Source organism: Raphanus sativus, chromosome 9 (assembly GCF_000801105.2).
Source record: "Raphanus sativus cultivar WK10039 chromosome 9, ASM80110v3, whole genome shotgun sequence".
NCBI classification, from domain to species: Eukaryota; Viridiplantae; Streptophyta; class Magnoliopsida; order Brassicales; family Brassicaceae; genus Raphanus; species Raphanus sativus.
This window is the reverse complement of record NC_079519.1, coordinates 8292226-8315785: the sequence shown is the minus strand read 5'-3', so window position 1 is coordinate 8315785 and position 23560 is coordinate 8292226. Positions and strand designations below refer to the sequence as shown.

The following is a 23560-nucleotide window of genomic DNA, read 5'->3' as shown; positions in this document are numbered from 1 at the left end:
TGCTATTATAGTCCTACTAATTTATACTTGTTTACACTTTTTCACAACAGTAAAGTTTCACCTATTTACACTTTTATAGTCTACTAGTTTCACCCTTTTCATTCCGGATTTCAGTTTTGATTCGCGACATTTCTTGTTCATCATCCAATTCCATAACAAACACACCATACAGCTCTCAATTGACAACACAAAGACCCATATATTCGAAATCTACTGTCTAAAAATCTCAACCTAACGACCCGCATTGACTTCATTCATTCGATACAGAGAAAGACAATGCTTTACCTGAATTTTATCTGACCTGGGTTGGGTGTCAATTTCAGCACCCAAGCGAGCCGCAATCTCCTTTACAATCAAAACTCACTCAATGATCGCTCTAGCTTTCATTCGCTTTCTTCGTCAATCGTCCGTCGAGAGAGAGACTCGAATTAGGGAGGAGAGAGAAAAATTAAAACTAATTAAGAAAATGAGAAAATCCACCTGGACAGGAGAGAGAGATAAACCGCGCTTTTTTTTGATTGGTCAAGTAAAGGAGCGTTTTTATTGGTCAAGTAGAGAGGGTTTTCATTGGTCAAGTAGAGATGGGCATTTTCGACTTTAACCATCGGGTTGAAGAGTATGAAAACAAATAAGAGTATGGCAGATTACATGAGAGTATGGTAAATCACTTTTTGCCTCATTAAGAGTACATGAGCACTCGACTCAGCTAAAACGCTCTCTTCTATCCGTTCTACCGAAGAGGGAAGACTCTCTATCAACACTTTTGGCCAGCCAAAAGCTCAGTCAGACCTTTCCTTCTTCCCTAACAGCTCTGTAAGTAATTTCATCCTTGTGAAGTATTGTTGTAAGCTTTACAACCTTCTGTTTTTTCCTTTTAATGGTCTCATGGAAAAGCTTATACCTTTCAATATACTTATTTTGTAAATTCACAGCCGAAACAGTTGAATTTTGTGTATATATTGGCTATGCCCCACTATCTTAGTGGTCCGCCAGTGAAGTGACTGTGCCAAACCCTAATTTTATCTCTCCTTTCTTTCCGCCGACCCTATAATTTTCAACTTGCTAACAGTTTTGCATTTAAGTCTCTGTTTGAAAATTCTTGTAAAAGTTTCTCATGTAAACTCACATGCTTTGTTGCTATTTCAATCATATTCTTACACGACTACAACTTCGAGTTTGTCTTTTTTTTATAACTCTCCTTTTTTTCTTTGTTTTAATAAGTTTCTCTTTTTGGGTTTCTCTGTTAGAGAAATCAGCTGCCTTCTCTTCTCTCTAGTTGCAGATCAGAGCTTAGTTTTAGGGTTTAAGGCAAGTTTTGTTTTAAGTAGTTATCCCTTCTTTTTTTTTTTGTGTTGAGTGCGAGCTGTAGCATACTTTCCTGTCTGATTGGATCGACCAAGAAAATCTTTAAACTTTCAGTTAGGATCACTAAGACGAAAGAGTCTATTGCTTTGTTATATGAAACTGCTCATGAGTTGTTTGACTTGGTTATAGTCTTGAAGTGCCTGTAGTTACTCTAGCTTTCTAAATTTCTTTCTTGTTGAATGTGTTTTCTGAACTTATTCTTTGGATTTTGGCTGTGTTGATTCTTGATGGGTCCATCTCAGAAAAGTTCTTGAAGTTGTGGAATAGCCTTTTTGCATGCTTAAAGAAATATATTCAAACGCCATCGCTTGGTGAAAATTATTATTCAGCTTGGTATTGTATTGATCATGAACACGTAGGTCACTTTTGAGAGTCATGTCTCTTCTGGATGTGCAAGTTGCCAAAGAAAGATGAGGCTGATTACTATTTATATATACTGATACTGATTGGCCTTTTATGTTTGCAGGACTGTTTCTTAGGTTCTGCAATGGACTCCCCACAATCTGTTGTTTCACCATTCAAGATTGGTGAGTCCGAGAATGAGAACTCAACTTCTGTGCAGAGCTCCGGAAACCGATCAAACGGCGTCAACTCCAGTGGAAAAGATACCATCACCTGTGGCCAGCAAGACCACCTTGTTGGCTCTCTTGAGGTTCATGTGCATCAGGCAAGGGATATACAAAACATTTGTATATACCACAAGCAAGACGTTTACGCCAAGCTTTGCCTTACAAGTGATCCTGAAAAGTCTGTCTCCACCAAAATCATCAACGGCGGTGGGAGGGATCCGGTTTTTGATGACAAAGTCAAGCTTGATGTCAGGGTTCTGGACACTTCCCTCAAGTGTGAGATTTACATGATGAGCAGGGTGAGGAACTATCTCGAAGACCAGCTGCTTGGTTTCACTCTGGTTCCTATGTCTGAACTGCTCTTCAAGAATGGGAAACTCGAGAAAGAGTTCGCTCTTTCTGCCTCTGATCTGTACCATTCGCCAGCTGGTTTTGTTCAGTTGTCTCTCTCTTACAATGGATCCTACCCTGAAGTGATGGTGTGTCCCGCTATGCCTTCATCTGTTTCTGTTGATGAATCTACCAAGAATCCAGAAGGGTCTGAATCACTTCCTGGTGAGTTGGATAAGATAGAGTTTCCTGATCCTAACGTCGCTAATGAAAACGAGAAGATGGTTTCTGAGTATTTTGGGATCTCCTGTTCCACTATCGACTCAGAAACTTCTGACAGCTTGGTTACTTCTGATGCTGAGAATCATGTAACAAACTCTGTCACTTCTGTACTGAAGCAAGATTCACCTGAGATCAGTAATGCAACAGATGAAGCCGTCTCTCCTCACGCTTCAGCTCACTCTGCAACAGAATTACCAAACCGTGATCATCTCCCTCTCGTGAACTCCAAAGCGGATTCTCAGGAGGAGTCAGAGGGCGAGACATCCAAAGAGAAGACAGTGAAACCCATCCTCAGTGTGAGGGTTGAGCCAGAGTCAAAGGTGGTGCAGCAGGATATAGTCGACATGTACATGAAAAGCATGCAACAGTTTACTGATTCACTGGCTAAGATGAAGCTTCCTCTGGACATTGATAGCCCAACAAAATCAGAGAACTCAAGCTCTGATTCTCAGAAGCTTCCAACACCCAAGAGCAACAACAACGGATCTCGTGTGTACTATGGGAGCAGGGCTTTCTTCTGAGCATCTGTTTTACCAAGTTCAGAGGAAAGAACTCAGTTCACTCCTAGACTTTTACTAATGAAGAAAAGACTAATCTCCTAATAATGTAATTTTATGATGTACTGTTTGATGTTGTATCTCCCATCTGGTCAGCTTTATGTTTAAGTTGAAGTGAAGTTGTGTAATATATCACTAGACTTTGTATTATTAGAACTATCATCACAATATATGAACTTATGCCTGCCTAATCATGTTTGTTTTTCCGGAGACACTGATTTTTAACATCCACAAGAGTCTCTAAAGCATAGTGATCACTTCAAAGATTGTTTAATTATTCCAACAATCATCAGATGGTGTGATTGTCACTCTCTGGACCCCATTTGTCTTTGTGGCCATCAAGAGGAGGTCCCGTTGGTGGGGAGAGAGAAGCAAGGAATCCAATGATTCAGCTTTCTGAAAAAAAAATCTTAACAAATGTTTGCAATGTTCTTTGGTTAGTTGAAGTGTCTTTTTCCATCTTGAGATGTTTTTCTGTCTGTGTACCACCATTGCGGTAATAATGAACATAGTAAAATACAGTAACAGAGTGAAAATGGTTGTGACTAATTAAATTACTCTCTTTTACATTTTTTTTGTAGCTAGCTAGCTAGCAAGCAAGCTTCAGAGGGGAACTTGGATCACTTCATTAGCTCTGGTGATCAAATGCCGTTTACAGATCCAAGCAATGGACCCATCATCTCTGTATCTAACTCGCCACAGGCCAAACTTCTCTGCAATGTCCTTTCCGGTTGAGCAATTCTGCTCCCTCAAGTAATCGATGAGCCATTGCTGAGCTGCTCTTTGTTCTTGCTCCTGGATATCTCTATCTCTACCTCGGTTCCTACCCAATGCAGCAGCGACCCCGACGGCTCCTGCAGCTCCGGCCGCTCCAGCCATAACAGATGGTGTGGCTAGGTGAGCGATTGCGTGGCCCAAGTCAGGTATCATGTGTCCCATCCCAGCTGCCCAGTTAGCTCCAATCCTCAGTGCAAAAGTCACCAGTGTCATGAAGCCTGTCATGTATGGAGCCAAGCACTTCACAGCTCGGTTGTCTATCTGCATCACATCACATCCAAGCTGGTCTTCCACAACGTGCATCTCCCGTCTGAATTCGCATAACATGTGTATCCTTAGAGAAACCATGCCAGGAACTATTGATGTGATGAGTCTTCTCCCGTAGTTCTCTGGTGTGATGAAGTAAAACATGTTTGGAACTTTTCTTTCATCCATCTGGACATTGTAATTGACAAGGTAATTCACTTTGTGATGGAGCTGGATCAGAAGCCTGTGCTCGTAGTATCTCAGTCCTTGGATCTCTTGCTTCAAGTCTCGTATCTCTTGCTCAATGATCTTGAGCCTACGAAGTACTGCTTCAACACCCTTAGCTATTCCACCGAAGCTAGGATCCACGTTTTCGAGCTCATTGGTCACAGGTACTGCTTCGGGGTCATCCTCGGTGGGAACTTGTAGTTCTTGAGCTAAGGTGTGCAGATCATGGTACCTTCTTTGCAATACTTCTCTGAAATCATCATCAGAGAGGAGGTCCCGGGCTAAATCAAATCCAGCTCTTAGGATAGTCTTACCTGAATCTACAACAGATTCCCATGTGTGTTGATAGTCATACATAACCTCCGCAGGAACTGATGATAACGCTTCTTTTAGCCTCTGGAGGGAAACGAACTGACTTTGTCGGAACCGCGGTGGAGTGAAGTCTTGAACGCACTGTGGTCTTATGATGTGCTCAAGGAGGATTACGCCGTGGCAGCTGTTCAGGATAGCAGGAATGATTAGCTGGTTAATGAGCCTCAAAGTTTCTGTCAAGCTCTTTGTTGAACAAGCAAGAACATCAATGTAATCTCCCAACTGTCCTCCAAGCTCCACTCTAATGTTAATGCCTTGAATTGTTATATCAATGAGGTACTTCTCAAGGCTATAAGTCGCCCCGTGCTGGTTCTTAAGTTCCATGATTCTGTTGTGTAGATGCACCTGTGCAGGCAATATGAACGAGCAGTGAGATTTGATTTCTAGAAAGATGAGAGTTTTATTGAGTCCTTACCTGTAAACGAGGGAAGAATCCAGGTGTGAGGAACATGTGACTTGAATCATCACAGTGGAGATGCCTTCCAGAATAAACACAGTCTTGTGTGTTTATCTGCCATTTCTGAGTCTTTCCTCTGCCATTTTCTAGAATTGATGGGACTAACAATGAAGAATCTGGACTTGAAGGATCTTCTTCATAGCAAAGTTCTAGTTTCTTCATCAGCCTCACAAGGTCACACACATCCAAGTGCTCAAGTACCTTTGATGTCATCCCTGGAATAGGACTCTGCAAACTACTTTTCAAAATCTTCTCCATCTCTTTCTTGCTGACAAAACCGTTCCTGTCCCCGGTGCTTTGCTTTCGTACATCAAGCTTTATCAACTGAGCAAGAACCTCCCCACAAAACCATTCGTAGTCTAGTATCAAAAAGCCACACTCCTCAAAGTAAATCACCTCTCCCGTTTGGTGAAGGCATGTGGCAATGGCTCGCCGTCTCGTCTCCACAGTCTCAGTGTTCTCGTTGCGAGACTTTATCCTCAGGGAAGGAACTTTATATTGGCAAAGGTCTCCAAAGGCTTTCCATCTCATAACAGGTCTGTTTGCATTCTCTGATCTCCAGTCTGATAGGAGCCGTACCATATCATTGCAAAGCTGATATACACGAGGAACTCTTTGAAGGATGCCTTTGCTTGCCACCCTAATATGATGTGTAAGTCTACTAACCGAAGGAGATGATCTTGCATCAACTGTGAACACGGTCGGAAAGAAATCTACCGAATCTTGAAACTTATCTCTCTGTCTCTCAATTGAAACCAGAGTTCCCTGAAAGCTGTCTGACTGCTGGTTGACTTTCTCCGAGTGGGTGAGCACTATTGTGACGTTTGGTTTCATGCATTGCTGAACCGCTTTTCTCGAGTTGGAAACGATGAACCTAAGCCAGTACTGAAGCTCTCCTTCTACTTCTGCAGCTGTTTTCGGTTCTTTGTTGCTCGGTTTCTTAAACAAGCTCAGTATGATCAAGAAGAGACATGGGCTGGGAAACATAAGATCATGAAGAGCATAGAACTCGTGCTGCCCCGCAAGATTCCACATGGAGATCTTTGTTCCCTCGTCCACGAACGTCTTTATTTTCATCCCACCACCTGTCTTAACAGCTTGCTCCACAGGGCTCATCAAAGTTCTCACATTCTCCACGTATGAGAAACCAGAAGCAGAGAAGTTTTGCATTATAGAGTTGCATAGCGTTGTCTTGCCTGCATAGTCTTGTCCGCAGAGGAATGCTCTAACGCTCTTCGGCTCAGTAAGCGGCATATCCCTGAATGAATCCGTCTCTACTTCTTCATCTATCTTCCTACCGTTGTGTCCCAGCTTCTGATATATCTCATCTGCTTTCCCCGAATCTTGAAGCGGAGTCCTCGCTAAATCAATCTCCTCAATCAACGGATTAACCTGCAACGTCTCGGTGATTGCCTCCAACACTCTATCACCTCTCACCCCTTTGCAGCCTTGCAACGAAAACCTTCTCAAAGAAGCGTTCTTCTGCAAGCTCTTGAAGATGTGCACGAAATCATCAGGCCCCAGGCTCGTGTCGTCGTGGATCCCGAGATGAACCACAGTCTCATTAGTTGTCAGCATCTTCAGAATCGCGGTAAGTCCATCTCTTCCAACCTTGGTCTTGGGACCTCCGAACACGACCGACTTAAGCGTGATGTTGGCTTGTAACTGCAGAGCAGTGAATCTACTCAACGGACAAAGCAAGTCCGATACGCCAATACTCCCGAACCTGTTCCCATCAACATACAAACTCTGCAAGCTCTTGTTCTTGAAAAGTCCAGCTGCAACATAGACAACAGCCTTGTCTTTAAGACCGGTCTCAGAGAGTTTCACTTCTCTAAGAGTCCTGTTCTGCTCAAGAACCAATCGAAACTCCTTCGCCCACCGAGAGTCCAGCGTGGCGCCAGTCATGTCTAGAGACCTAACCGTTGTGTTCATCCCCAACGCTGTAGCGACTCTGCAAGAGCCAGAGGCGTCGATCTGGTAGATCCTGAGAGCGTTGCTCTCAGGCAAGAACTCAACCACCTTTGAGGTTCTCTCTCCTCCACTCCACACGTGAACCTCTGTTTCTCTGTTCAGAGCCAACACTGCGGATATCAACGGCGTCGCAGTGAAGGGGTTGGAGTCGAAAATGGAGAAAAGCTTCAGACTTGAGTTCGTTTCGATCATCTTAGAGAGCTCTTCAGCTCCTTTAGACCCAATAGAGTCTTCCCAAATCTGCAACTCCTCTAACGAGTCGTTAACTTGGAGAGCCGAGGCGAGAAGCGTAGCTCCTCTGCTTCCAATCCTCGACTCTGAGAACGTAACCTCTTTCAACGAACTGTTCCTTCTCAGAATCTCCGAGAGCTCGTTCAGACAGTGCTCGGTGAACCTGTTCTTTCTGAAAGCGAGGTGCTTTATCGTGGAGGCGTTGTCGAGGAGCAAGCCGAGGCTCTGTAATATCTCGATGTCGTCGTCCCACGTGATTCCTTCGAACTCCAGGTTCCTGAGAGATGTTTGGGTCTCTAGAGACGTTGCTAGCTCGATGAAGATCTGGGAGAGTGAAGAAGCGAGGTTGTCTCTGGTGACGTTGATGTTCATGGAGGTGGATGTGAGGAGCTGACAATGCGTGGTTTTGACGGAGGAGGAGGAGGAGAAAGAGAGGGTTTGGAGGTTGAAGCGGTTTTGTAGTTGTGGATCTTTGATTGCTTGGAGGAACCATGAAAGATCTTTGAAGCTTTGGTCTGTCTCTGACGCCATCTTTGGGGAGGAAAAATGAGAAAAGTAAAGTGGGAAATGATTTTGGGGTTTTGCCAGATTTACAGGGGATGTTTTTTTCTTCCTTTTTTTTTTTGGTCAAATCAGGGGATCTTTTTCTTTTTTTTATTTGTTTCTTTTCTTACTTTATTTTACAACAAATCTATGTATTAATGATGAGTTTTAAAATGCTGGGTGGCTTTTATTTTTACTACGGTTTAAATTCTATAAATTAATAATCTACAAATTAATAAGTATTATAAACTAATAAAAAAAATTATTGGATCAGTGTAAAATTTGATACAATTTGATAAAATAATAAATAATATTTTTTAATAATTCTATATAAATATATGGTCCTAATATAAGAATAAATTAATAATTAGTGTTTGTAACATTTATATAAATATATTGTATAGTTTGTTTTTCTCATTTATAGTGAAACTTATCTTTACTATTTTTAGTCTCTATTAATACACTAGTTGTTTTTGTTATTTTACAAATGCTTTTATATTTACCGTATTTATCCAAAACAACAAATAAAAACAATATAAAACATATCTCAATAAAATTTAAACAATACATTAAGTATTTTTCATATTTATACATAAAATAAATTATATATATATATATATATATATATTTAAAAATAACTTTTATATATTAATAAAAATTAAAATCTTAACATTATTAATTTATAAATTTATTACAGTAACTTGGATGACCGCAAAATGTAATAATATAAACTCAATGGAGGTAGGGGATATATAAACTGATATGTCATAATAGTTAAAATTTTTGTTAACTGTGAAAAAAAGAAAAAAAAATTGAAGTTTTTTATAAGACTTGCAACAAAATAAATAATTTTTTAAATTGCATATGTTAATTTTTAATTTATTGAACTTTCAGAGCATCTATAATGGTGAGAATTCTCCTGAAGTTTTTAAAAACTAAAAACAAACAGTTCTATTTAAAAAAAATCAGTTGACTAACAAGATACACATGAAAAAAAAGAATCTAAGAAATTAGTCAAAACTCTTCAATAATTTTGAGGTGCTTCTAGAATAATAAAATAATAATTTAAAATTGACAAAAATAAATAAATATTTTTATATAAACGAAAATCCCTAAAGCATCATATCAGATAGGGAATATGATTTAACACCTAGCTGCATAGGTAACTAAATCAATTTTAAACATTCACTGAACCTAAACTTACTACTAGCTAAGTTAATCTTGGCACCAACATTCAGTACACCTAACCTTGGCACCAACATTTCAATACACCTAATTTTTTTGTCAAAGAACTGTTTTGGTGTAAAAATGACTATTCAGTGTTAAAGAAAAGTGACTATTAAGATATTCAGGACCACAAACGAAAAAATCACAAATATATTGACCTCGATAGCTAGATAATCTTTTTCGAAAGTTCTTTTGTTATCTATAAACACATCATATATATTTAGGACCTGTTCGTTTTATCATTCAGATGATATGATTTATTTTAACAGAGAAACGAATAGTTTTACAAATATCTAAATAAATTATTTTATTTGACCATCTGAATAGACAATGACAGATGGACAAACGAACAACCCTTAGACCGGAAACTGAATTATGTCCAAACGAACAAACTCGTGTGCTTCAATGCGATCAAGTCTTTCCTCCTTGACTCAGGTGCTGTAATAACTGATCCAATGGAGATGAGTATCCATGCGGTGAGACATTTTACGTCGGTGCTTGGTCCGGTTGTGCTTCTACCTCCTGCCATACGTTCCTATCCAGATTGGTTCAGAGCTCTTTGTCGTTTTACTTGCTCCCTGCAACAACAAATAGACATGTTAGTTTTGCCAACGAGGGAAGAGATTAAAAAGTTATTCTTCAAGCTAAACCCTAACAAAGCGCCTGGACCCGATGGCCTAACTTCGGGATTTTACAAGGCGTCATGGGGTATCATTGGGGAAGAGGTCATCAACTCGATTCATCACTTCTACTACTCTTCTTTCCTTCCTGCCACTACCAATTCAACTATCCTAGCGCTTGTGCCCAAGTTCACAGGAGCTTCTCGTATAGTTGACTACAGGCCTATAGCATGTCTAAATACTATCTACAAGGTGATTTCTAGGCTATTGGTAGCTCGCTTAAAGCCTATCTTACCGGCGCTTATCCTACCCAACCAGACAGCATTCGTTAAAGGCAGACTACTGATTGAAAATACAGTCGTAGCGAGTGAGTTGGTAAATGGGTATCACAGAGATAAGGGAAAGAAAAAGGTTACCCTCAAGGTGGACATCTCCAAAGCGTTTGACACACTGTCTTGGGACTTCCTTTTCTCTTGCTTGGATGGTCTAGGTCTTCCTCCTCTCTACATCAGTTGGCTCAAAGCTTGCATCTGCACCACAAACTTCACATTAGGATACAATGGAACGCTTAATGGCTATTAAGGGCAGACGGGGACTTCGACAGGGTGACCCCCTGTCCCCTTACCTCTTTGTTATAGCCATGAATTGTCTCTCCCAAATGCTCAACAGAATGGTCTCGGAAGGGCATATGGACTATCATCACAACTGTAGGAAGATCAAGCTCACACATATGTCTTTTGCCGATGACTTACTGATTTTTGTTGAAGGCTCCATCGAATCGGTTCAGGCGGTTAGCTACCAGAAAACGAGTTTCTTTGCTTCAGGTCTTACGGAGGCAGAAACATCAGCGATACAAGTTTCTACGGGGATGAAGTGTGGCTCCTTACCGATGAAATATCTTGGTGTCCCGCTTTGTACCAAGAAACTAACCCTTGCCAATTGTGAGCCTCTCCTTCAACAGGTCAAAGCTAGGTTCTCCTCCTGGTCATTAAAAGCCCTCTCGTTTGCTGGGAGACTGTTACTGATCAAGACAGTTATCTCTGGAATAACAACCTTCTGGTGCTCATCCTTCATCCTGCCAAAAGCTTGTGTTAATAAGATAAATTCTCTCTGTGGATTGTTCTTATGGTCAGGGCAAAGCGAGGGCCATCATTCTGCAAGAGTAGCATGGGATAGAGTCACTCTCACTAAGGAACAGGGTGGGTTGGGAGTTAAAGACTTACTTGTTTGGAACCGGGCTTGTTCTCTGAAGTTGATGTGGCTGCTCTTCTTCCGTCCCTCATCGGTGTGGGCAGCCTACTTTAAAGAAGTCATTTTAAAAGGAGATATCAGCAACTTCTGGTCAATCAAACCCAGTTCCTCATACTCATGGTTAGTGAATAAGCTCATTAAAACAAGAGATCTCTGTTACCCTTTGATCAAGCGTCGCTTAGGTGATGGGAACTCAACGAGCTTCTAGTTCGACAACTGGTCACCATATGGCAACCTTAACTCTTTCCTCAATGGTGAAGTATCAAGACTAGGCATCCGGAAATCTGCAACGGTTGCATCCCTATACTCCGAGGGTAGATGGTCTCTCCCTCCTGCTAGAACAGAAAATCAGTTGGTCGTTCAGATACATCTCACTACTATCTCCCTATCGCAGTGTGAGGACTATTTTGAATGGGAGATTAATGGAAAAATTGAGGAAAAGTTCTCTACTGGCTCGGTTTACACTTATCTTAAAGGAGATGTCCCAACTGTTCCTTGGTCATCAATGATTTGGAGCTCCTATGGTATCCCGCGACAAAACTTCCTCGCGTGGCTAATGATCCAGAACCGATGTCCAACGAAAGATCTGTTAGCTCCAGGAATGGAGCTGAGCTCGTGTGAAGCAGTGAAGTGTCACGCAGCTGAGTTGGTATGTGAAATACCCGAGAGATGTGTTACGCAGCCGGTTCGGTGTGTGAAATACCGGTTCAAGTTAAGTTGGATAAGTATGACGTGTTGTTGAGAGAAGCTTGGGAGATAAGCTTCTTGAAGATTCTGTAACAGGAAGATCGTGACTTGAGGATAAGTCTTGGAGGATCTTCAGTTGCAAGATATGAGGAAGAGAAGATTGCACCTAAGGTATATAAGGAAGTGAGAGGCAGTTGGCCTCGTTACGGGTTTTAGAGTTTAGAAAGCGTGTGCTTGAAAGTGTTCAGCAGTGCGCATAGGATCATTGTGACAGGGGAAGAGTAGCTCGACATGTCCTTGGGTAGATTAGGAATTGGTTCGTGTCAAGTCCAGGAGGACGTTGTGTAATTCGAATTAGACAAGTCAGATTGTGATTGTCTAAGAGATTCTTAATAAAACAAGTGTTGTTTTGAGCATTGAACAAGTTCTTTAGGAAATTGGTGTCCACTAGTTTTTACATTTGGTATCAGAGCGGGTCACCTCTGTGGACTTGCAGAGTCTACTCACAGGTTGAGATCTAAGGACACCCATGGATACCATGAAAGAACTCATGGCTCTCCAGAAACCGATCATGTTGGACGAAGGAAACTTCGGTCACTGGAAAGCTAAGATGCGTCATATCATAAGAGAAATTGATGAGGATGCTTGGACTGCTGTAGAACAAGGATGGAAGGCTCCAACCGTAATCATGGATGACGAATCAGAAGAGCCTAAACCAAAGGACAAGTGGTCTGATGCAGATAAAGCAGCCTCTAAGTTTAACTCTAAAGCTCTCACCACAATCTTTTCCGCTGTGGATCTTGACCAGTTCAAGATCATACAAGGCTGTGAGTCTGCTAAAGAAGCCTGGATACACTCATCAATCATTTTAAAGGAAACACGAGTGTTAGGCGCACCAGAATTGATCACTTGGCTTCTAAATTTGAGAACCTACGTATGGAAGAAGATGAGACAATTGGAAGCTTCATCTCGAAACTTAGTTCGATTGCTAATGAAGCCTCAGTTCTCGGCAAGAAGTATAACGAGAAAAAACTTGTCAAAAAACTACTCAGATGTCTTCCACCTCGATTTGAAGCTTACAAGGCAGTACTGAAAATTGCAGTCAACACTGATGAGATGAAGTTCGATCAACTAGCAGGTATTCTCAAGGTGCATGACTTGGAACGTGTGGATGAATCATCTAAAGATCAGAAAGGAGTCGCCTTTTCTGCAGAATCCAAAGAAGTTGAACGAGTGAAGAAGATTGAAGAAAACATGGTTCTTATGGCCAAGAACTTCAACAAAATGCTGAAACGTGTTGAAAAAGGTCAAAGTCGCACTAATCAGAGATACCAAGGACGAGACCGTGATCGTCCCTCTCAGAACAACAGAAATGACTCTGTTCAAGGAAATCGACGAAAGGAGTTGCAATGCCATGAGTGTGAAGGTTTTGGTCACTATCGTAACGAGTGTCCTCTCACCAAGAGAAAGGAGCTTAAGTGCATAGAATGCAAAGGTTACGGACACACCAGAAGTGAGTGTCCAAACAACCTCAAGAAGGACAAATCGTTAATTTGTTTCAGTGATACCGAATCCGATGATGAAAGTGATAACGAAGAACTTCTGCTTAACTTCTCTGCTCATGTCAACGTGACTGATGTGTCACACGAGCCTCTGATATGCTACACAGATGCTGAAACAGAATGTGAGGATGATCATAAAGAACACCTTCTGAACTTTGTAGCTAGAATTGATCAAAAGGATGAGTCTCTTAAGTCTCAATCAAGCTCAGAATCAGACTCAGAGTCTGAAGCAGATCCAGAGAAAGAAAGCACTGGACTAAAGGTTGAATACCAGAGTTTGTTCAATAAGTTCACGGAACTTAGCCTCGAAAATCTACAACTGATTAAAGACAGAGCTATGCTGAAGGCACAAGTGAACATACTAGAGCTTGAACAAACTGAGAACAACTCAGACTCAGAGAAAGTCGGCTCAATAGAGACCGAGAAGGAAGATCAGAACACTCTCAAGAGAACTATCTCAGAGCAAGCTTACTCTCTGAAGATGCTTGAAACAAGCTTTGTCCAAACAAAACAGCTGCTGAGTGAAGAGCTAGATAAAAGTCGCTTACTGCAACGAGAACTGACAGAAAATTACAAAAAGCTCAGAATGCTCAATACCGGATCAGACACTCTTGATCACATTCTGTCCTTGGGACAATCTCCGAAAATCAACTGGGGCCTTGGATTTCAAGGAACTACTTCAAAGACAGCTGAGTGTAACGAAGGGATAAGGTTTGTTAAAAGCAGTGCAGTTATTAAAACTGTTGAACCTGACAAGAGCAAACCACCAAGACCTACTTCTCAATCAGTGATTCAGAAACATCCTGTGAAGAAAAGAAACGGATGTCTATTCTGCTGTAAACCTGGTCACATGGTTTCAAACTGCTACTTTAGACGTAAGCAGTATCAAGAAGCATGGATGAGAAATCGCTGGCATATTGAACCTGGCAAATTTGGATGCGTTTGGATAGCTAAGTCGGATCTATATCTAAACTACAAGAATCGAATATCAGCTGCTCCAGTTGAAATGCCACTACCTGACATTCCACTTGTTACTGAACAGAGACAAGGAAAGGAAATTATGTGCAATCTATCACTAACAAAAATCTGTGATTTCGGTACAAACGAAAGTGTGTCACATACGATCAGTAATGAGTCAGTCACAGACGAATTTCTTGAAGAAGATCTCTTTGAAAATGACTTCTCGCAGATCTTAGGAAACGTTGCCTACACCACTTCTGATAGCACAAGCCAGGATGAGACTCCTTGGTATTTTGATAGTGGGTGCTCAAGGCACATGACAGGAACTGCTGATTACCTTGTAAAAGCTCAAGAGATCACTGGTGGCAAGGTTACATTTGGAGATGGAGGACAAGGGAAGATCAGCGCTATAGGAGATACTGTGAGAGCAGACCTTCCACGACTCATCAACGTATATCTGGTAGATGGCTTAAAAGCTAACCTCATCAGTGTGAGTCAGCTCTGTGATGAAGGTCTACGAGTCATCTTTGATAAGAAAGAGTGTCAAGCTCTCGACGACAAGAACAACATTGTTCTGTGTGGGTATCGCTCAGCCAACAACTGCTACATGTGGAAGCCTACAGGGCAATGTCTAACCGCTAAAGGATCCCAACTTGAACTATAGCACAAAAAACTGGGACACATGAACACTCATGGTCTCTCAAGACTTGTGCGCGCTGAAGTTATTAGAGGAGTCCCTACGCTTGACGATAATTTTGACGGAGTGTGTGGAGCCTGCTGTCAAGGCAAGCAAGTCAAGGTCCAGCACAAACAGGTCTCTCAAACCAACTCAAAACGAATCCTTGAGTTAGTACACATGGACTTAATGGGACCAATCACCCCGAGCAGTGTAGCAGGCAAACAATACATCTTTGTACTTGTGGACGACTTCTCTAGATTCACCTGGGTCAGATTTCTGAAGAACAAGTCTGATGCAATAGACAGCTTCCGAATACTTGCATTACAACTCAAACAGAAAAAGGGAGGCATTTGCCAAATAAGAAGTGACCATGGTGGTGAGTTCCAGAATCAACACTTCGACAGCTTCTGCAATGATCAAGGAATACAGCATCAGTATGCTGCTCCACGCACACCACAGCAAAATGGAATTGTGGAACGCAAGAACAGAACTCTGCAGGAAATGGCAAGAGCTATGCTAGCTGGCAATCAGGTACCATCTGGATTTTGGGCTGAAGCTGTGAACACTGCTTGTTATATCATTAACAGGGTTTACATCAAGCCAAAGACCAACACCACTCCTTACGAGGTCTACACTGGAAAAACGCCCAATCTAAGTTACTGTCATGTCTTTGGTTGTCTGTGCTACATTCTAAATGACAAGGATAACCTGGGAAAATTCGATGCCAAGAGTGATGTGGGCATGTTCCTTGGATACTTTACAAACAGCTCAGCATTTCGAGTCTACAACTCCCGAACAAAACGAATTGATGATAGTAAATGTGGTCTTTGATGATCAAGTAGGCTACTACCAGAGAAATGCTACACTGCCTGCAACGAGTGTCGCACATGAACCTGAAACTATTGATCCAGTAATCAAAACTGAGATCCCTCCGAGTCGAGATGATGATGAAGTCTCCGAAGTTGAGGAACAGATACTGCCAACGACAACGACAGTACACAAGAATCACTCTGCAGATGACATTATAGGAAGAGTTCTTGATGGAAGGGTCACACGCAAGAAACAAATTGACTTCAAGGAAATGGTCAAACTGGCATCCTTCCTGTGTGAAATGGCAAAAGAAGACTGCTACATCTCGCAGATAGTTCCAAAAAACATCCAAGAAGCGTTGGAAGATGAGTTCTGGACTGCATCGATGCATGAAGAAATGGATCAGTTTGAGAGACTACAAGTCTGGTCATTAGTTCCTAGACCTGATGATGCTAACATTATTGGCACCAAGTGGTTACATAAGAACAAAACCGATGAATACGGTAATGTGACTAGGAACAAATCTCGTCTTGTTGCTCAAGGGTATGCGAAGATAGAAGGTGAAGACTTTGATGAGACATTTGCACCTGTAGCCCGCCTAGAGTCCATCCGGCTATTATTTGGCATCGCTTGCAAACTCAGAATCAAACTCTATCAAATGGATGTCAAGAGTGCCTTCTTGAATGGATTACTTCAGGAAGAAGTCTATGTAACTCAGCCTAAAGGATTCGAGGATCCTCACTTTCCAGATCATGTTTACAAATTAAAGAAGGCATTGTACGGACTTAAGCAAGCTCCAAGAGCATGGTACGAACGTTTGACTCACTTTCTTATAGCTACTGGATTCAAAAGAGGAGGAGTTGACAAAATTCTGTTCATTCAAGACATCGACTCACACATTCTTGTGATTCAAGTTTATGTCGACGACATCATATTCGGGAGCACATCAAAACGATTGGTTAACGAATTTGTGAAAACCATGACCAAGGAATTCGAGATGAGTATGGTAGGAGAACTCAACTACTTCCTGGGTCTTCAAATCAAGCAGATGGATGATGGAATATTCATCACTCAGAGTACCTATGCTAAGAATTTGGTGAAGAGGTTTGGTCTCCAAACTAGCAAAACGGCAAGAACTCCCATGAGCACCACAACTAAACTGTCTCGTGATGAAGAAGGGAAGAAAGTGGATGATAAACTATACAGAGCCATGATAGGAAGTCTCCTATATCTTACTGCTAGCCGACCTGATCTTTGCTTGAGCGTAAGCATCTGTGCGAGATATCAAGCATCTCCAAGGGAATCTCATCTGAATGCAGTGAAACTCATGATCAAGTATGTGAAAGGCACTTTAGACTTCGGTCTTCATTACTCCTTTGAGACCAATGTGAACCTGGCTGGCTATTGCGACGCAGACTGGGCTGGTTGTGTTGATGATAGACGAAGCACGTCTGGAGGATGCTTCTTTCTCGGTAACAACATGATAGCATGGCACAGTAAGAAGCAAAACTGTGTCTCTCTGTCTACAGCAGAAGCAGAATACATAGCACTTGGAAGTTGCTGCACTCAACTCCTTTGGATGAGACAAATGTTAATTGATTATGGATACACCACAGACTCCATGCTGGTTCACTGTGACAACATGAGTGCGATCAACTTGACTAAGAATCCCATTCAGCATTCTCGTACTAAGCATGTTGATCTGCGACACCACTTTGTCAGAGAGCTAGTAGAATTGAAACTTGTGGTTGTTGAACACGTCTCATCTGAGAATCAACTGGCCGACATCTTCACAAAACCGCTAGACTTCAATGTATTCCTAGGCCTCAGAAAGGCTCTGGGAATTGTTGACATCACAGCCTAATCAGACCACAAACTGGAGAAGTAGGCGTACACGAACTGGTTAAAGTCATCCCATCCCTCCATGAATCTTTAAAAACCTTGTCTCAGCAAGTTGCTAGGTGCAGATTCCTAGTTTGTTCAAGGATCATCTCAGTTGTAAGAAGCCCAACATGAAGGACACTCGTCTTGCAACTGGGTGACAACACATTTTGAGTCTGAGCATCGATCACTGTCCGGATTGGGAAGAGCAGAAAACACACTCAGCTCATGTGTCACATACCCAGCTATGTGTGTTACACTCTACAAGGCCTTATGTGACGAGTACTCGTTGTGGGACAGGGTGCTGCAACACTTTGGTTCCTGTGACGATCACTGCTCCGATAAGGCAGTGTCAAACATGTTAAGACACTCATCGTGGGTCAGGGTATCATCATACTTTGAATCTGGTGATGCTAGGTGCCTTGATATGTCACTGACTCTGTTGAAACCATAAAACCCAAGGCAATACAAAATAAAAATGCAGGTAAAACTCTCACTAATGTTCACTGACGATGAAGGAGTGAACTCAGAGCAGCAGTCCTTACAATCGATGAGATGTTCATGACATAATCTTGGAATTCTTACCTAGCAATCTGGTGTGTGACAGTTACTCGGCTGAGAAATAGCTACATACCAGAGCTGAGACACTGCATCGATTTCATCTACTATCACCTTGACTTTAACCTCTTTGTGAACCTCTTGCTTACTTTCTCCAGTCATCACTATGTGTGGTCATATAATTCCGGCTACACTAGTCTAACATGGTTCTTTTGTTGTACAGTTGTGTTCCTCTGCCCAAGTACCAATCTCAAAGCTCTTCCAACATAAGTGTCAATGCTTGTAGTGTGCAAATGGTTTACTTATGAGTCAAGCATTTTGTTGGGCCAGGCATTATTGGGTCCTCTTCTTGGCTCGTCTATACCATAACTATCAACTGGGCTTCAAGCCCACCAACCGGGTGATACAAGTGTAATAGGGTTTCACTCTTGTGTCACATTCACTCTTCTTCGCCGCTAGAGATCTTCTTCTCTCACTGAAATGTCGACTCCAAGAAGAAGTGTTCGTCTTCAGTCGACCGGTGATACGACATGCAATCCCTCCCAAGATCCCGTGACTGCATCTCAAGCCCCCGCAACATCTTGTGCTCGCAAGTACTCACGAAAAGGCTCTCGTCGCAACATGCGGTGCACTCCACCTAGGGAACAGTCTGAACCAGCCGACGATTCCTCTTCCGAACCAGATGACGATACCTCCGATGTCACTCCAGAACATGTCGCGACTGAGAATCCTCCACAAGCCGGCGACGAAACCGAGGCTTCTGAACTAATCTCGAAGGACATAAGACATGCAACTATCCGAGATGCCTTCCAAGCTAGAATCAGGGAAAATCCAGATCTTCTCAAGCCCTCTAAGCGACCCTACAACCGTCTCTTTGCATCCGTCGCGGCAACTGAAAGGTATCACTCCTTGGAGAACAGAAAGTTCCTGGAACAATGGAATCTGCCTCTCTCTGATGAAGATCTTCAGGATGTCAAGGAAGTTGCGCTCCAGTCAGGTTTGATCTACACTCTCATCGACGTAGATCCATTCCAACCAAGCGTGGTCAGAGAGTTTATAGCCAATCTTCCGGATGCTGAGGAACGTGATGATGGATTAGCTGTCTATGTCAGAGGAGCAGTAGTGAATTTCTCACCTTCCTTGATCAACTCCATCTACTGCACAACTGGAGAAGACAAGGAACCGAGTTGGATGAAAGAGAACATTGATGAGGTCTGTGGTTTCTTATCAGAAGGGAGAGTTCGGCGTTGGGAAGATATGAGCTTCAAGTATCTCACTCCTCAGAACCAAGTCCTTTACAAGCTCGTGTGCTCCAACTGGATTCCCACTACCGCCTACACGGCAATGAACATTGAGCGTCTCCGCTTTGTCTATATGCTCCATCACCACACTCGCTTTGATTTTGGGAAGCTCGTCTACAATCAAATCACGTCCATGGCAGAGAACATCAAGACCGAGCAGACTCGTCGCATTCTCTTCCCCACACTGATTCAGCAGGTCCTGCTTGCCCAACGCTCCATACCTCCTGACTCCAGTGATGAAGACTTGATTGAGTGTCCACGAGCTGTGGTCAAAGACAAGAAGGCTGGACTAGGGGATGGCATCGTTTCACGCGCCCCTAACCTTGAGGAGGACGTTCTTCATGCCATTGCCAAACTCGAAACCATTCACATTCGGCTCAAGAGTAAGGCCTTACTGGGGGAGGTTGCTTGGTAATGATTGACTGTACTAACTCCTATTTGTTTTTATCTCATGGTGCCTCACTGCAGGGGAAGATTATGGAGACATCGCGAGCACCTCAGTCTCAGAAGACCAAGACATTGACTGATGATCATGTTGCTGTCTTAGCTTGTTTTAGCTGTTCTGTTTGCAATCTATGAACTTATGAACTCTATTATCTATCGGCTGTGTTATCCTAGTTTTCTCGTTTGAAATTAAGGATATCTTTTGATGTGTTCATTGAGGTTGCTAACTGTGTTCATTGAGGTTGTTAACTCTCCTAACCAGTCGTTTGTCAGGATTTTGTGTGTTTAGTGTAGACTGTGTTTCAGGTAGCAGGGAAGTCACATTGAGATAAAAAGAGGGAGAATGTTAGCTCCAGGAATGGAGCTGAGCTCGTGTGAAGCAGTGAAGTGTCACGCAGCTGAGTTGGTATGTGAAATACCGGAGAGATGTGTTACGCAGCCGGTTCGGTGTGTGAAATACCGGTTCAAGTTAAGTTGGATAAGTATGACGTGTTGTTGAGAGAAGCTTGGGAGATAAGCTTCTTGAAGATTCTGTAACAGGAAGATCGTGACTTGAGGATAAGTCTTGGAGGATCTTCAGTTGCAAGATATGAGGAAGAGAAGATTGCACCTAAGGTATATAAGGAAGTGAGAGGCAGTTGGCCTCGTTACGGGTTTTAGAGTTTAGAAAGCGTGTGCTTGAAAGTGTTCAGCAGTGCGCATAGGATCATTGTGACAGGGGGAGAGTAGCTCGACCTGTCCTTGGGTAGATTAGGAATTGGTTCGTGTCAAGTCTAAGAGATTCTTAATAAAACAAGTGTCGTTTTGAGCATTGAACAAGTTCTTTAGGAAATTGGTGTCCACTAGTTTTTACAAGATCGATTGCTTGGCTGGGGGCTTCAGGTTGATCCGCTTTGTCTCCTCTGTAACACTGCTCAGGAGTCGCGCAATCACCTCTTCTTCGAATGTGCGTTCAGCTTTCAAATCTGGTCCGCCATGGCTGCTAGGTGTAATTTGCATGCAAGATCAAACTGGGATGAAACTCTTATACAACTACAGAACGTGAGAGGAAACAAACACTCAAAAAGGCTACTGCTTCTGGCTTGGAAATCAGCGATTTACTTAACCTGGAGAGAAAGAAACCAGCGTCTCCATCAACAGATTTTCAAGTCTGTGGATGCTATCATCTCCCAACTGGACAGGCAAATTAGAAATCAAATTCAGAGTTTCAGGCACTCTCGACCCCGACAATCCTCTCTCATGATGCAACTCTGGTTCCAAACTGGCTGACTCCCATCTATGGCACGACGCTTCGGTTCTTCTTCCGCGATCACCAACTTTTTCATCTTCTCGATTATTCTACCTATCTAATTGGGCTGGGAGCCTAATAGTTCTTGCAATATGTGTTTCATTAGATTAATGGGTTTGTTTCTGACTGAACTAAAGCTATGGGCTTGTTGTTTTTTTTTTTCAGTATTTAATATGAAGGCCATTTACAAAAAAAAAAAAAACGAACAAACTCGTTTGACTAAACATTGTGCTCTATTTTTTTTTATAAGCGGCAGTTCGACAAATTGACCATAATTTTAAAAAATAACTAAAAGCTTTATCAATCGAAAATAAGAATAGTTCGTCTGTTCTACACGTATGAATTACTCTTCTATACATAATACATTCTCCGTTCAAAGCTTTGGTACAAAGTTATAAACCATTTTGGTTTTAAGAACAACAGTGAACCATTCATATTGGATCACCTACCCACATAAACCAGTTGGCAACAAATAACTTCCTTGCTTCAAAAGTAACAATGTATTGACTCGTCATATACATTACATATAATGTTTCATGGGTTCAGGGCAAATAAATCCTGTCAAGGGAAATACATGGTAATTAAGACGGATATGAGCAAGGCATATGATCGTATTGAATGGATTTTATTCAAGCAATTCTACACAGGATGGGCTTCAATTCACATTGGATCAAATTACTTATGGAGTGCATTTCCTCGGTGCAATATCAGGTGTTACTAAATGGTCAACCCCGTAGTCAAATTTTACTTCAGAGGGGATTAAGGCAAGGCGATCCCTTATCCCCGTATCTATTTATCATATGTACGGAAGCATTGATTGCAAACATTATAAAAGCGGAGAAAAATAAACAGATCACAGGAATGAAGGTGGCAAGAGCTTGCCCCTCAATCTCTCATCTGTTTTTTACAGACGATAGCCTTTTCTTCTGCAAAGCAAAAAGAGATGAGTGTCAAATTATTTTACGGATTTTAAAAGATTATGAGGCGGTCTCGGGTCAACTTAGTAACTTCCAAAAATCTTCGATTCAATTTGGACATAAGATTGAGGAATCCTGCAGACAAAAAATAAGAGACATCTTAGGAATTCATAATTTGGGTGGTATGGGCTCTTACTTGGGTTTACCGGAAAACCTTGCGGGGTCAAAAATTTAGGTGTTTGGATTTTTTCATGATCGTCTGAACACCAGAATTAATGGGTGGACCTTTAAGTTTTTCACGAAAGGGGGGAAGGAAGTGATTATTAAATCTGTGGCAACGGCTCTACCTAATCATGTCATGTCATGTTATCGTTTACCGAAAGCGATCACAAAGAAATTAACAAGTGTGGTAGCTAAGTTTTGGTGGAATCCAGAAGGAAGTATAAAAGGAATGCACTGGAAATCATGGGATAAGGTTTGCCTAGATAAGGAAGAGGGTGGGCTGGGATTCAAGGAAATAGCAGATTTTAATACAGCAATGTTGGCTAAACAGTTATGGAGACTCATAGAGAAGCCTAATACGTTATTCTCTCGGGTTTTTAAAGGACGGTATTTCAGGAACGCATCACTCCTGGATCCGATTCGTTCATACTCCCCGTCATATGGCTGGCGGATTATATCTTCAGCTAGATCTTTGGTTAGCAAAAGACTAATTAAACGGGTGGGAACAGGATCATCTATATCTGTATGGAATGATCCCTGGCTCCCAACCACTCGCCCGAGACCAGCAAACAAAAATCATGTTACTAGTTATCCTGACCTTACGGTTGATCAACTTATTGATCACGATCTCCGGATTTGGAACTCACAGGCAATTAGGGCGGTAGTGGATCCCCATGATGTAAAAATAATAGAAAGTATACCTTTGGGTAAATTTCAGAGGATGAATAGAACGGGATGACACTTTACTCAAAATGGAAAATACTTGGTCAAGTCTGGTTATCAAGTGGAACGAGTGTATCCTGATGTCGAAAAACCTCCACAGATGGTGGGACCCATAGTCGATGCTCTCAAGGCACACTGTTGGAAAATCCGTTGTCCACCTAAACTTAAACATTTCTTATGGCAATTGGTATCAGGGTATATAGCAGTGAGGAAAAATTTATATGCTAGAGGACTTACAGGAGATATATGTTGTGATAGATGTGGTGCCCTAGAGGAATCAATAAACCATGTGTTCTTTGAATGCCCTCCGGCTCGCCAGGTTTGGGCTTTATCCCAGATACCATCTAATCCAACAATCTTCCCAACTGAGTCTCTCTACACGAATATGGATCATCTATTTTGGAGAGTTCTACCAAAAATAGATGACCATCATTTTGCATGGATTTTATGGTATATCTGGAAGGGACAGAACAATAAGGTCTTTAGTAATTTGGATATT

At 42.0% G+C, this 23560-nt stretch overlaps 4 protein-coding genes across 6 annotated transcripts; 3 read left to right on the top strand and 1 right to left on the bottom strand.

Moving 5' to 3' along the window:
- Positions 1 to 694: 694 nt before the first annotated feature.
- On the top strand, positions 695 to 3294 carry LOC108836000 (uncharacterized). 3 transcript variants are annotated; one of them, XM_056995045.1, is made up of 2 exons: positions 695 to 813; positions 1832 to 3294. In XM_056995045.1, the coding sequence occupies exon 2, from the start codon at positions 1853 to 1855 to the stop codon at positions 3065 to 3067; it is 1215 nt and encodes a 404-aa protein (XP_056851025.1). In that variant the 5' UTR covers positions 695 to 813; positions 1832 to 1852; the 3' UTR covers positions 3068 to 3294. The 3 variants fall into 3 exon arrangements, with proteins under 3 accessions (XP_056851025.1, XP_018464718.2, XP_018464719.2); XM_018609216.2 differs by lacking the exon at positions 695 to 813 and adding an exon at positions 1028 to 1174; XM_018609217.2 differs by lacking the exon at positions 695 to 813 and adding an exon at positions 1174 to 1308.
- Positions 3295 to 3685: 391 nt separating this feature from the next.
- On the bottom strand, positions 3686 to 7919 carry LOC108835999 (protein TORNADO 1). Its single transcript, XM_018609215.2, has 2 exons — positions 5142 to 7919; positions 3686 to 5071 (listed from the first exon to the last, which is right to left on the bottom strand). Exons 1-2 carry the CDS (start codon positions 7917 to 7919, stop codon positions 3707 to 3709), a joined length of 4143 nt encoding a protein of 1380 aa, XP_018464717.2. The 3' UTR covers positions 3686 to 3706.
- Positions 7920 to 10418: 2499 nt separating this feature from the next.
- On the top strand, positions 10419 to 11932 carry LOC108824675 (uncharacterized). The gene is made up of 3 exons (XM_018598081.1): positions 10419 to 11211; positions 11290 to 11678; positions 11813 to 11932. The coding sequence occupies exons 1-3, from the start codon at positions 10419 to 10421 to the stop codon at positions 11930 to 11932; spliced, it is 1302 nt and encodes a 433-aa protein (XP_018453583.1).
- Positions 11933 to 12245: 313 nt separating this feature from the next.
- LOC108833078 (uncharacterized) lies at positions 12246 to 14902 on the top strand. Its single transcript, XM_056994707.1, has 2 exons — positions 12246 to 12543; positions 12663 to 14902. Exons 1-2 carry the CDS (start codon positions 12246 to 12248, stop codon positions 14900 to 14902), a joined length of 2538 nt encoding a protein of 845 aa, XP_056850687.1.
- The last annotated feature ends 8658 nt before the right edge of the window (positions 14903 to 23560 follow it).